This window comes from Muntiacus reevesi, chromosome 13 (genome assembly GCF_963930625.1).
Source record: "Muntiacus reevesi chromosome 13, mMunRee1.1, whole genome shotgun sequence".
NCBI classification, from domain to species: domain Eukaryota; kingdom Metazoa; phylum Chordata; class Mammalia; order Artiodactyla; family Cervidae; genus Muntiacus; species Muntiacus reevesi.
In genome coordinates, this window is record NC_089261.1 from 65,885,537 (window position 1) to 65,899,679 (window position 14,143).

Sequence of the window (14,143 nt, forward strand, 5' to 3'; positions counted from 1 at the left end):
GATGGACAGGTACACACTGCTATTAAAATGGATAACCAACAAGGACCCACTGTATAGCACGTGGAACTCTGCTCAATGTTATGTGGCAACCTGGGTGGGAGGGGAGTTTGGGGGAGAATAGATACCTGTACATGTATGGCTGAGTCCCTTTGCTGTCTGCCTGAAATTATCACAACATTGTTAGCTGGCTATATTCCAGTACAAAATAAAAAGTTTGGGGACTTGCCTGGCGGTCCAGTGCTTAAGACTGTGCCTCCCAATATAGTGTGGGTTCAATCCTGATCAGGGAACTAAGATCCCACATACTGTGGGGTACAGCCAAAAAGTTTAAAAATTTTTAATAAAAATTAATTTTTGTAAAAAACTTGAGTAATCAAGGCGATTTGGTACTAGTAAATGAATAAACATATAGGTTAATGAAATAGACTTGAGAGTCCAGAAGTAAACAAGGTTTTGAACAAGGGTACAAAGACCATTCAATCAGGACAGAATGGTGTTTTCAGCTAATGACACTTGGACAGCACTGGTTATCCACGTGTAAGTGAGTCATCCTGGCCTCCCACTTCACGCTGTATGCAACCATTTCACTCAGCTGGAGCAGAGATTTAAATGTAAGAGCTAAAACTAGAACTCTTAGGGGAAAAACATAGCTATCTGTGTCTGTACCCTTGGCTTTTTAGATATGACATCAAAAGCTCAAGCAGTCATATAAAAAGTAGATAAATTTGCCTTCATCGAAACTGACAACTTTTGTATGTCTAAGTACATTGTCACGAAAGTGAAAATAAACCCCAGAGAATAGGAAAAAATAGTTGCAAATCTTATATCTGAAAAGAACTCTATGACTCAATAATAAAAAATTTAAACACAGGCAAATGGGCTTTCGTGGTGGCTCAGATGGTAAAGAATCTGCCTGCAATGCAGGAGCCCTGGGTCGAGAAGATCCCCTCGAGAAGGGAGTGGCTACTCCAGTGTTCTTACCTGGAAAATTCTATGGACAGAAGAGCCTGGTGGGCTGCAGTCCATGGGGTCACAGAGTTGGACACAACTGAGCAACTAACACACGAAAGATTTGAGTACATTTTTCCAAGGAAAATATACAAATGGCCAAAGAGCATATGAAAAGAAGCTCAGCATCATTGGTCACTAGGGAAATGCAAATCACAACACAAGGAGATACTCATTAGGATGGCTGTTACAAAAGGAAGGCACAATAATCATTGGTGAGGTTGTGGAAGAGCTGGAACTCTTAGATTGCTAGTGGGATTGTTAAAGTGATTCAGCCACTTTGGAAAACAAGTTATCTGTTGCCCAAAATGTACATACAGTTACCATTTGAGACAGCAATGCCACTCCCAAGTATATATACCCAAAAGAATTGAAAACATGTTCACTCAAAAATTGTTGTTGATATTAGTCATAACAGCCCAAATGTCCATCAACTGATGAGCCACTAAACAAAATGTGGGCTATCTATACAATTATTTGATAATGAAAAGGGATGAAGTTCTGATACATGCCAAACCTTGAAAACATTGTGCCAACTGAAAAGAAGCCAGACATAATTTTATTTCTGTCAAATGTCCAGCATAGGCACATCCATAGAAACAGAAAGTAGATAGTAGTCTTCAGAGACTAGAGGGAGTAGGACTGTGGAGTGACTCATAATAGATAAGGGATTTCCTTTCGGGTGATGAGAGCTCTGAAGGTAGGTAGGGGTGATGGTTGTACAACCTTGTAAATGTACTAAAAATCACTGAATTAGATGCTTTAATATGGTGAGTTCTGTGATATATAAATTTATTTCAATAAATAAGTGCTCTCATTATGACTAATGTTTATACCCATTTGATCATGACATTGTTATGTACTGTGTAGATTAACTTGAACAACATAATATGGATACAGATATATTTAATAGCAAGATACATAATATAAAGTAAATATTTCCTCCCTCAGGGCTACTACTGTATGACCATTAAAATGTTACTATCAGGTTTATTATGGTCTAATATATATACGGGCTTCTCTGGTGGCTCAGTGGTAAACAGTCCACCTGCAGGAGACATGGGTTCAATCCCTAAATCTGGAAGATCCCTTGAAAAAGGAAATAGCCACCCACTCCAGTATTCTTGCCTGGGATTGCCTGGGAAATCCCATGGACAGAGGAGCCTGGTGGGCTACAGTCCATGGGGTTGTGAGGGAGCTGGACTGACTTAGCAACTAAACAACAACAAATATATATACACTAAAGTGCTTATCATTAAACTTATTTTGTCCTCCTCTGGTGTTGTAAATTATTTGAGAAACATCTCAGTTAAACATTTTGTTTTTAAAGAGCAAGTACAATAATAATAGTGGACATTTAGGAAAGAGATACTATTCAAGTTGACTTTGTGTTTATGACTTATATAACTGCAACTATCTAAAATTTCTTTGGCAAGTTGAGCAGGTTTGTGAAATACATTGTCACTTATTGAGCTTTCCCCCCCCCCCCAAAAATGATATCTATATATATATATATATATTTTTTTTTTTTTTTTTCAGGTCAAGCAAATCAAGTGGCCAAAGAAGCTGCTAACAGATGGACTGGTATGTATTACAATGGTAATATATAGCAGTGTATTACTACCAGTAAACTAGTCAAATTCTTCTACACTTTCTAGGATGTGAAATGCAGAAGCTCTTGTGCCTAGTTTTGTTTAAGAAAAGACATTTCTAGAAATGTATGTATTAAGCAAGTTTTTATATCTTAAATCATTTTTTAAGTCTTATTATGAGTTATTCTGTAAACTATGAGACATTTTTGTAAAATAAGTGATTGCTTTCTGTTCAAGTTTTATATAACTTTTACCCAAAAAATCACTTAGACTAATCACTTAACCTTCATATATATTAATGTAAGATACAACTTTTAAGAGTTTTGTGGAATGTGAAAGATTTGTCTTGTTCATAATATTAATTTGTTGAGGACTGACTATGAGCTAGGCATTGTAAAGTCTGTCGATGATGCATTCTCATTTTATCGCCACAGCAATCTTGTGAGGTAGGTAGGATTATTATCCCTAATTTTAGAGGTGAAACTGAGGCCACTGGGAACCCACAGTCACACAGGTGCTAAGCATTGGAACAAGAATTAGATTTCAGAGTCCAGGCTCTCACCCACTACACAGGATAGTCTTCTCTGTGTACCTGCTTTGATGTAAATGCCTCATTAATCCATTTGCCAATGGATACACCCTCTGGTGTATGCCAGGGATATTCTAAGAGATGGTAATTTATGTGTCTTAAAGTTTAGAAAATAATTAATAAATAGAGATTGTTGTGAATTATATACAAGTATGATTACTATTTTTAAAACCTATCTGGAAGTTACACTGATGCTTCTCCAGTATTGAATTATAAAATAATGGTAATTGGACTTTTCCATCCTGGTAAGAGTCTTTAATGCCTTTGTGAGTGTTACTCATCCTGGTTCTGTTTCTCTGGGAGCGCCGAGATGTAGAAAGCTTGAAGTAGCTGCCTTACTTAAGTCCAAGGTGATTAGTCACTGGAAGAAGAGGAACTTGAGCCAAATTTCTCTGATTCCATATTCAGGCTTCTGTGTTTCACAGAAAGCTTAAGAATCATTTTTCCTTGTCTGTTTTAGAATTAAAATCAATATAACTGGTCTTTGGCTCCTATAAAATTGCAGTCTTACTTATTACAAAGTTATTTCCTAAGTAGTATGATGCTTTAGTGATAAGAGCAGAGAGGGTAAAAGCAGCAAACTCACATTAAATAAAAGGGACCAGAGAAATGTGTGCCCAATAAAGTATAAAAAGACAGTAAATGCAGTGATACCATGTAGGTTTGAGAAATACAAAATTTTGAGTGGAAAAAAGGCAAATGGATTTTTTTTTCCCATTTATTTTTATTAGTTGGAGGCTAATTACTTTACAATAGTGTAGTGGTTTTTGTCATATATTGACATGAATCAACCATGAATTTACATGTATTCCCTGTCCCGATCTCCCTTCCCACCTCCCTCTCCACCTGATTCCTCTGGGTCTTCCCAGTGCACCAGCCCTGAGCACTTGTCTCATGCATCCAGCCTGGGCTGGTGATCTGTTTCACCCTAGATGATATACATGTTTCGATGCTGTTTTCTGGAAACATCCCACCCTCGCCTTCTCCCACAGAGTCCAAAATTCTGTTCTGTACATCTGTGTCTCTTTTTCTGTTTTGCATATAGGGTTATCGTTACCATCTTTCTAAATTCCATATATATGCATTAGTATACTGTATTAGTCTTTATCTTTCTGGCTTACTTCGCTGTGTATAATGGGCTCCAGTTTCATCCATCTCATTAGATCTGATTCAAATGAATTCTTTTTAACGGCTGAGTAGTATTCCATGGTGTATATGTACCACAGCTTCTTTATCCATTCGTCTGCTGATGGGCATCTAGGTTGCTTCCATGTCCTGGCTATTATAAACAGTGCTGCGATGAACATTGGGGTGCACGTGTCTCTTTCAGATCTGGATTCCTCAGTGTATACGCCCAGAAGTGGGATTGCTGGGTCATATGGCAATTCTAATTCCAGTTTTTTAAGAAATCTCCACACTGTTCTCCATAGTGGCTGTACTAGTTTGCATTCCCACCAACAGTGCAAGAGGGTTCCCTTTTCTCCACACCCTCTCCAGCATTTATTGCTTGTAGACTTTTGGATAGCAGCCATCCTGACTGGCGTGTAATGGTACCTCATTGTGGTTTTGATTTGCATTTCTCTGATAATGAGTGATGTGGAGCATCTTTTCATGTGTTTGTTAGCCATCTGTATGTCTTCTTTGGAGAAATGTCTGTTAGTTCTTTGGCCCATTTTTTGATTGGGTCATTTATTTTTCTGGAATTGAGCTGCAGGAGTTGCTTGTATATTTTTGAGATTAATCCTTTGTCTGTTGCTTTGTTTGCTATTATTTTCTCCCAATCTGAGGGCTGTCTTTTCACCTTGCTTATAGTTTCCTTTGTTGTGCAAAAGCTTTTAATTTTCATTACGTCCCATTTGTTTATTTTTGCTTTTATTTCCAATATTCTGAGAGGTGGGTCATAGAGGATCCTGCTGTGATTTATGTCGGAGAGTGTTTTGCCTATGTTCTTCTCTAGGGGTTTTATAGTTTGAGGTCTTACATTTAGATCTTTAATCCATTTTGAGTTTATTTTTGTGTATGGTGTTAGAAAGTGTTCTAGTTTCATGCTTTTACAAGTGGTTGACCAGTTTTCCCAGCACCACTTGTTAAAGAAGTTGTCTTTTTTCCATTGTATAGTCTTGCCTTGTTTGTCGAAGATAAGGTGTCCATAGGTTCGTGGATTTATCTCTGGGCTTTCTATTCTGTTCCATTGATCTATATCTCTGTCTTTGTGCCAGTACCATACTGTCTTGATGACTGTGGCTTTGTAGTAGAGTCTGAAGGCAGGCAGGTTGATTCCTCCAGGTCCATTCTTCTTTCTCAAGATTACTTTGGCTATTCGAGGTTTTTTGTATTTCCATACAAATTGTGAAATTAGCAAATGGATTTTTTACGTTAAAAATAAATCAGGAGTTACAAAGTGATTTCCCGCAGTTAACAAGCAGTAGGAACAGGAGCCCCGTGTATACGGTGGGAGAGGAACTTGGCTTTGAAAGGAATCCAGTTGTGCTCGTTACTTGCTGTGTGGCTCCTTGAGCCTCTCTGAGCTTGCTTCTTCATCTGTTCAGTGTGGATAGTGTCTGCCTCACATTTCAGGAGGGTTAGATGAAACAGTTTGTGAGCCCTTTAGCACACCATTAGACACGTTGATGAACACACACTCCCGTTTGCCCTTTCTTTTAAAAAAAAAAAAAACCCTTTTATGTTTTCCAATTGATCGTAAACTTCAAAAATTAAAATTAAAAAAATGTGACAGCTTCTTTTTCCGTTTTGTTACTAGGTGAGAAGGAACCTAAAACTTTTTAAATCATATAGGGAGGATGATATTTTTTAGAAGAGCAGAAACAGCTGTTAAAAACCATATTTCCATTTGAGTTTATGACTTGCTCCTTCCAACATGAAAGTGTTATGAAAAAATCATGGAGTTATATTACACCTCAGAAAACCTTCCTGTTTTCAAAACAAAAAGAAAACATCAGTACTATTTATAACTAAAGATTGTTATGTAATTATTAAGATTTGATTTCTTTATATGAAAAAGATTCCTAAAATGTATTTAAAGTTGAGCATATTTACTTTCCAGTAATTCAGTATTTCAGTTTTGTAGAATGGGAAATCAGGGTGTAGATAGTGTTTTGTGACACTAAGTAACTTTAAATGTGATTTATGAAATTATATAAAACCTTGCCCAATAACGAAGATACTAGAGTTTTTATGACTTTGTATGAGAGACTTCTTGGTGAGTGAGGGGGAATAGGTGTTGTGATTGAGGTCCTAGTGTAGACTCATGCACGTGATACTGCCCCTCCTAGTTCTCTGTTTATCCTGGGTTTGCCATCATATAAACAAACACGAATTCTACCCCTCTTAAAACTGTTTCTTTTAAAAAAAAAATAAAGTTTTTCAAAAGTTAACAAGTGGGATCTGATTAAACTTAAAAGCTTTTGCACAACAAAGGAAACTATAAGTAAGGTGAAAAGACGACCCTCGGAATGGGAGAAAATAATAGCAAATGAAACAACTGAGAAAAGATTAATTTCCAAAATATAAAGCAGCTCATACAACTCAATACCAAGAAAACAAACAACCCAATCAAAAAATGGAAAAAAGACCTAAACAGACATTTCTCCAAAGAAGACATACAGATGACTAACAAACACATGAAAAGATGCTCAGCATCACTGATTGTTAGAGAAATGCAAATCAAAACCACAGTGAGATATGACCTCACTCCGGTTAAAATGGCCATCATCAAAATGTCTACAAACAATAAATGCTGGAGAGGGTGTGGAGAAAAGGGAACCCTGTTACACTGTTGGTAGGAATGTAAATTGATACAACCACTATGGAAGACAGTATGGAGATTCCTTAAAAAACTAGGGATAAAACCACCATATGACCCAGCAGTCCCACTCCTAGGCATATACCCTGAGAAAACCTGAATTGAAAAAAGACACATGTATCCCTCTGTTCACTGCAGCACTATTTACAATAGCTAAAACATGGAAGCAACCTAGATATCCATCAACAGATGAATGGCTAAAGAGGTCGTGGTACATATACACAATGGAATATGACTCAGCTATAAAAAGGAATGCATTTTAGTCAGGTCTGATGATGTGGGTGAACCTAGAACCTAGCATACAGAGTGAAATGAGTCAGAAAGAGAAAGATAAATATCGTATTCTAACGCATATATACGGAATCTAGAAAAATGGTTCTGAAGAATTTACAGGGCAGCAGTGGAGAAACAGACATAGAGAACAGACTTACAGACATGGGGAGAGGGGAGGAGAGGGTGAGATGTGTGGAGAGAGTAACATGGAAACTTACATTACCATATGTAAAACAGATAGCCAACGGGAATTTGCTGTATGTCTCAGGAAACTCGAACAGGGGCGAACAGGGGCGCTGTATCAACCTAGAGGGGTGGGATGGGGAGGGACATGGGAGGGAGGTTCAAAAGGGAGGGGACATATGTACACCTACGGCTGATTCATGTTGAGGTTTGACAGAAAACAGCAAAATTCTGTAAAGCAATTATCCTTCAAGAAAAAAGAAAAAAAAAGTTTTTAATCCTTTTATAAACATTTCCACAAAACAGAAAAACTGAGAGGTGTAAACTATCAAGATTGCAGGTAACATTGTCTTAAAGGCAGACATCCAGTGGCCCAAGGACATATTTGATCAATCATTTTGAACTGATTCATTAAGAATTGTGTAGAGAGGCTTTTTATTTGTTTGTTTATTCTTAATCTTTGAAGGTTTATAAAATGATTTCTTGCCCTCACGGGAATCAGTATTCCTTCCTGCAAAGGCTCCAGCCTTACTGTAGTGCCTCATTTTCTTCTCTCCTGATCCTGGCTTGAAGTCCATGCCTCCAGGGTTCCTGCAGAGTTGCAGCTGTCCTCTTATTTTCTGCAAATCTTTCTGTATTCTTAGAGTCTCTTAGAGTCTGGAAGCAGTACACATAACACTTGATCTCTAACATACATATCACTTTGGAATTGTTTAGTGTTAAGTTAATTTTGTGTTTCTTGTGTCAGTTTGAAGGCACAGGCTCTTAATTTTCTGCAAGACCTGTGATGTACTTAATAACTGTCTTAGGTAGCAGTATTTGTTTGTGACGCTCAAGAATGCATAGGTTATGCAGACATTAACCAAATTAAGCAGACCATTCTAGAGTACCTCATGCTATTAGTTTTCTCACTTAGGTTCTTATGAAAAGTAGAGATTTGGTTTAGATAGTTACATAAAGATTTATTTTAATATTTGTTGATACGCTATAGCAATTAAATGAGAATATTTTATTAACATTCTATTTGATATAGTAGTATTCACCTCAGCAGTTAAGTTTATTCAAAGCATTTAATTATCATTACTTGATACTTGGAATTCAACTTCCTAAAACAATACTCTTAAAAGTGATCAAACTCCATATAATAACTTCCTAATGATACCATACAGTATAACAGTATGCTTCAGACCAGGCGACTTAAATAAGGAAACTGACTTTCTCAGAGTTGGGGAGGCTGAAAGCCCAAACCCCGGGTGTGGGCAGGTGTGGCTCCCTCTGAGCCCCTGGCGTGCAGGTGGCCACCCCCTCTGTCCTGGCAGAGCCTTGCAGTGCCCGCCCCGGGGTCTGTGTGTTCGCCTCCCCTCTTCTTGCAACACCACCAGGTCAGTTGGGTTAGGGTGCACCCCAGTGGGCGCATTTTAATTTCAGTCACCTCTTTAAAGACCCAGTGTCCAAATACAGTCACATTCTGAGGTAGCGGGATTTAGGACTAAAACATGAATTTGGGGGAGGTGCTAATTCAGCCAGTAGCACTCCAAAAGAACCTGTTTTAACCCTTCATTTCATTATCACAACTGACACGGTGCTGAACGTTTTATAGAACACTATGAACCAGAAAATTGTATACCATGGTTTTTCTGTATTTATAGCCTTAGTACCTATTCATTGTAAAGATGGTATATGTACATTAAACAGAAGATTTAAGATTAAAGCAAGAAAACTCACTGTCATTCCTATTCTCTAAGCGCCGCCACAGTGAGCACACTGGTACTGCCCTGCATAGACACCTTCTGGGTGATTAGCCATTTAGATTACTTGTATTTTTTTCTTTTGTTACACTGGGATGAAGATTCAATCATAAATCTTGTACACTGTTTTATTTCCTGCCGGGCCCTTTAGATAGATGTAACACTTTTTTCGGTGGTAAGATGCACTTAAATTCCCTAGAAGACGTTAAGGCTGTATCCGCTCCTTTTAGCCTTCAACGGCCCCTTCCCTCCTCTTCACCCCTCCTCCCTAGCCTGGCTGTCTAGAAGCCACATCTGTGCTGGGGGAGGGGAGGAAAGGGGTGCCCTTTGGGACAGGAGCGGCTCTAATTCCTGGGGTGAAAGAGCCCTGCCTCGGCTCTGGAGATGTTAAAGAGGCGCCATCCACCTCTCCCTGTCTTTGGGTTATTCCTTAAATCAGGTATTCTTTAGTGGTGACTGATTTACTGAAGTTTCTGAATATGAAATCTGTTTATTCAAAATAATCACTAATATTTTCTTTATTCTGAAAGTTAATTGTCGTTACTGTTGAAAATGGGTTTCCCTGGTGGCATAGTGGTAAAGAATCCATCTGCAATGCAGGAGATGCGGGTCTGATCCCTGGGTCAGGTAGATCCCCTGGAGAAGGAAATGGCAACCCACACCAGTATTCTTTCCCAGGAGACCCCATGGACAGAGGAGCCTGGCAGGCTACAGTCCACGAGGTCGCCAAAGAGTTGGACATGACTTAGTGACTAAACAACAACAACTCTTGAAAATACAGAAAATTCCTTATTTTTATACTTTTTAAATTATAGAAGTTTTTTAAAAAAATGAGTATATTTGAAATTTTGTGATTGTGTTTTCAATTCTCAAAAATATTTCTCAATTTTCCTTATAGATAACATATTTGCCATAAAATCTTGGGCCAAAAGAAAATTTGGGTTTGAAGAAAATAAAATTGATAAAAATTTTGGAATTCCAGAAGACTTTGACTACATAGACTAAAACGTTTGATGTTGATGGTGAAGGAGCTATGTGCTTGTGAATATGTACATTTTTATGTTATCCAGCTAAAGGTACTGAATTGTCATTTACCTGTAACTGTCTTTATTTTATTAATTTTAAATAAAGTATGGAATGTGGATGTTTTCACCCTTTGATTAGTCAAAAGCAGGATGTAGCCACTTTCCCTCAGTGCTCATCAGAGTTAGTAACACCTGTTAAGCCTACCAATAATTTTTTTTAATAGATCAAAGCCATCATGACATGATAACATTTTTTAGTTTTATTCAAATATTAAGAACCAAGGGTACCTTTGAAGGCTGTATTATACATGCTTGAAAATAACTTTCAAAACTAATGGCTGCTTTACTGTTAATATTTCTCAGTATTTAGTGGGAAATGTGTCTGATTGATTCTCAGTATACTGCATCATATTTGCAAATTTCCCACAGGAAAAAATACAGGAAGTTGGTGTTCCTTAAATTTAGAGTTAGGTAGTAATTCCTCAAACATGAAAGCTACTTTTTTTTTTAATGTTTGATGCCTTTCTGCTGTAAAGAAGAAAAGCACGCCCTTTGTCTTAATTTATATGCTTGTAAGATGATATAGTGGTGTTAGTATAGCAGGCATACTCAGCTAGGGTTCAGGAATTTTTTTTTTTTTTCAACTACCTTCAAAAAAGAGTAGGTGAAAAATAATGTATGTGTGTCTTGTATATATATCTTTTTCCAGTTCAACTTTGGCATTTAGGGTATTTGCAGGACAAACTTAAAGAAAAGAAAACTCAGAACGAATGTGTATAATGCCCTTTCCACACATGCCTTAATTTTTCTCCACACAGTCCAATTTTTATATTCTTTTCAGTAACTTGAGTGAGGTACTCCATATGTTTGAAGTGACCCAGATGTATCCACACCATTTGTTAGTGAATCTGGTCTTTGAGTTGCGTTGAGTTGCCAGGGGCCTACTTAATCACTTCCTGGATGTGGGTGGACGCTTACTGGTCCAACTTTGTTCTCAGGGCCAGTTTATGTTGCCTTAGGGCAATAGCTCTTCTCACAGGAGAAAGTATTTGATGTAAGAGGCAAAGGGCAAAAAATAAAAATAACCCATCATAAGCCTTTCCCTAATACGCTAGTGGGAATTCCAAAATTTCTCAGACCTTGTTTGCTGTTTCTTAGAAAGATGCTTCTGGGAATTGCCTGGCAGTCCAGTGGTTGAGGCTTCCCAGGTGGTGCTAGTGGTAAAGAACCCACCTGCCAACTTAGAAGGCATAAGACATACAGGTTCCATCCCTGGGTCAGGAAGATGCCCTGGAGGCATGGCAACCCACTCCAGTTTTCTTGCCTGGAGAATCCCATGGATAGTGGAGCCTGGCAGCTACAGTCCACAGGGTCACAAAGAATCGGACATGACTGAAACGATTTCGCATCTATGCATGCCATTGGTTAGGAGACTGCGCTCTTCTGCTGAGGGCGCAGGCTTGATCCCTGGTCAAACTAAGGGAACTAAGATCCCACAAGTGACGTGGCATGGCCAAAAAAACGTTTTTAATTTAAAAAGTACTTTTCTCTTTAGAGAGGAGGTATATATATTCAAAAAGAAAGCCATTTTTAATGGCTTAAAAGATTCTATTTCATAAATATTTAGGTAGCTTCAACATTTTTTTCTTTTACTATCTTGTGGGGCTAGCTGAGAATCACTTCTCAGCATTTGCCTGAGATCAAGTGTAGTATGGGGGCTTCTCAGGTGGCACAGTGCTAAAGAATCTGCCTGCCAGTACAGGAGACACAAGAGATGGAGGTTTGACCTCCGGGTTGGGAAGGGGAATAAAAAATGACAACCCACTCCAGTATTCTTACCTGAAAAATTCCATGGACAGAGGAGCCTGGTGGGCTACAGTCCATGGGGTTGCAAAGAGTTGGACACGACTGAGTGGCTGAGCTCACAGCATGAGAATGATCGCGATGGAGTCTGTTCATGAGCTCCCCAGAGACTGGTACCCTCCTAAGCCAGCAATGTGCTAGTAGATGTTTAACTAAACTGAATCTTTGGAAAGTGAGTTCGGGCCTGGCTTATAGAAATGTGCCTATTTGTGTAATGTAAATACACGCAGCATAGAGAATTTCAGATTAGCACATGGTGACAGTGTCAGGTTGGAGAAAGATGCTTGGTATTATGTATTTCTACCATACAGATATAGTAGATGTAAATCCTCTAGAGCCTAGATAAGGGTAACATGTAAAGTAATTAGGGAGCAATGAGTTTTTAGTTTTAGTACTATTGATTTCAGTGCAGCTATAGTTCATCGAAAAGCAAGAGAGTTCCAGAAAAATATCTATTTCTGCTTTATTGACTATGCCAAAGCCTTTGACTGTGTGGATCACAACTGGAAAATTCTGAAAGAGATGGGAATACCAGACCACCTGACCTGCCTCTTGAGAAACCTGTATGCAGGTCAGGAAGCAACAGTTAGAACTGGGCATGGAACAATGGACTGGTTCCAAATCGGGAAAGGAGTACGTCAAGGCTGTATATTGTCACCCTGCTTATTTAACTTATATGCAGAGTACATCATGAGAAACTCTGGACTGGAGGAAACACAAGCTGGAATCAAGATTGCCGGGAGAAATATCAATAACCTCAGATATACAAATGACACCACCCTTATGGCAGAAAGTGAAGAACTAAAGAGCCTCTTGATGAAAGTGAAAGAGGAGAGTGAAAAAGTTGGCTTGAAGCTCAACATTCAGAAAACTAAGATCATGGCATCTGGTCCCGTCACTTCATGGGAAATAGATGGGGAAATAGTGAAAGCAGTGTCAGACTTTATTTTGGGGGGCTCCAAAATCTCTGCAGATGGTGATTGCAGCCATGAAATTAAAAGACACTTATTCCCTGGAAGGAAAGTTATGACCAACCTAGATAGCGTATTAAAAAGCAGAGACATTACTTTGCCAACAAAAGTCCGTCTGGTCAAGGCTGTGGTTTTTCCAGTGGTCATTTATGGATGTGAGAGTTGGACTATAAAGCAGAGCGCCGAAGAATTGATGCTTTTGAACTGTGGTGTTGGAGAAGACTCTTCAGAGTCCCTTGGACTGCAAGGAGATCCAACCAGTCCATCCTAAAGGAGATCAGTCCTGGGTGTTCATTGGAAGGACTGATGTTGAAGCTGAAACTCCAATGCTTTGGCCACCTGATGCAAAGAGTTGACTCACTGGAAAAGACCCTGATGGTGGGAGGGATTGGGGGCAGGAGGAGAAGGGGACGACAGAGGATGAGATGGCTGGACGGCATCACCGACTCGATGGGCATGAGTTTGAGTAAGCTCCAGGAGTTGGTGATGGACAGGGAGGCCTGGTGTGCTGCCTTTCATGGGGTCACAAAGAGTCGGACATGACTGAGCGACTGAACTGAACTGAACTGATAATCCATCATGGTTTGTGTGATTTCATCTTAGAGATGGCTGTGTTAACAGCTGGCCCACTGTTCCTTAGTAATTGGCTTGCCTACTGCAGCACATCACTGTTCTTAATCTTGAAGGGCTGCTTTTGAGTTTGCTCTTCCCTGAAATTAGAGATAACTGATTAAGAAGCCCAGGGGCACTGGTCCAGCAAAACTCTAGGTGATCTTTAGTCCTGGGTTGGTCTTATAATTGACCTCAAGACTGAGGACAACTTCGGTAGACCCAGAGTCAAATTGCTAGTGATTCAGGATCAAATTTGATTCAGTACTGTATGATTGACACTCCCAATGTCATTTCAATGAATTGTGAGGTTTTTAAAAGGCATTTGAGAGATGATTTCCATCTTTACAACCTTCTTCACATGTACCTATCTTTTAAAGAACCCTAGGAGAAATTTTGCTGGAGAAGGAAATGGCAACCCATTCCAGTATTCTTGCCTAGAGAATCCCAGGGACAGGG

At 39.0% G+C, this 14,143-nt stretch overlaps 1 protein-coding gene across 1 annotated transcript in view; it reads left to right on the forward strand.

Moving 5' to 3' along the window:
* MND1 (meiotic nuclear divisions 1) overlaps positions 1–10,368 on the forward strand; it is a 73,673-nt gene extending 63,305 nt beyond the window's left edge. The window contains exons 7-8 of the mRNA XM_065904708.1: positions 2,548–2,592; positions 10,115–10,368. Coding sequence (XP_065760780.1) covers positions 2,548–2,592; positions 10,115–10,221 — 152 coding nt within the window. The 3' untranslated portion in view covers positions 10,222–10,368. The remainder of the gene's footprint in view (positions 1–2,547; positions 2,593–10,114) is intronic.
* Positions 10,369–14,143: the final 3,775 nt, after the last annotated feature.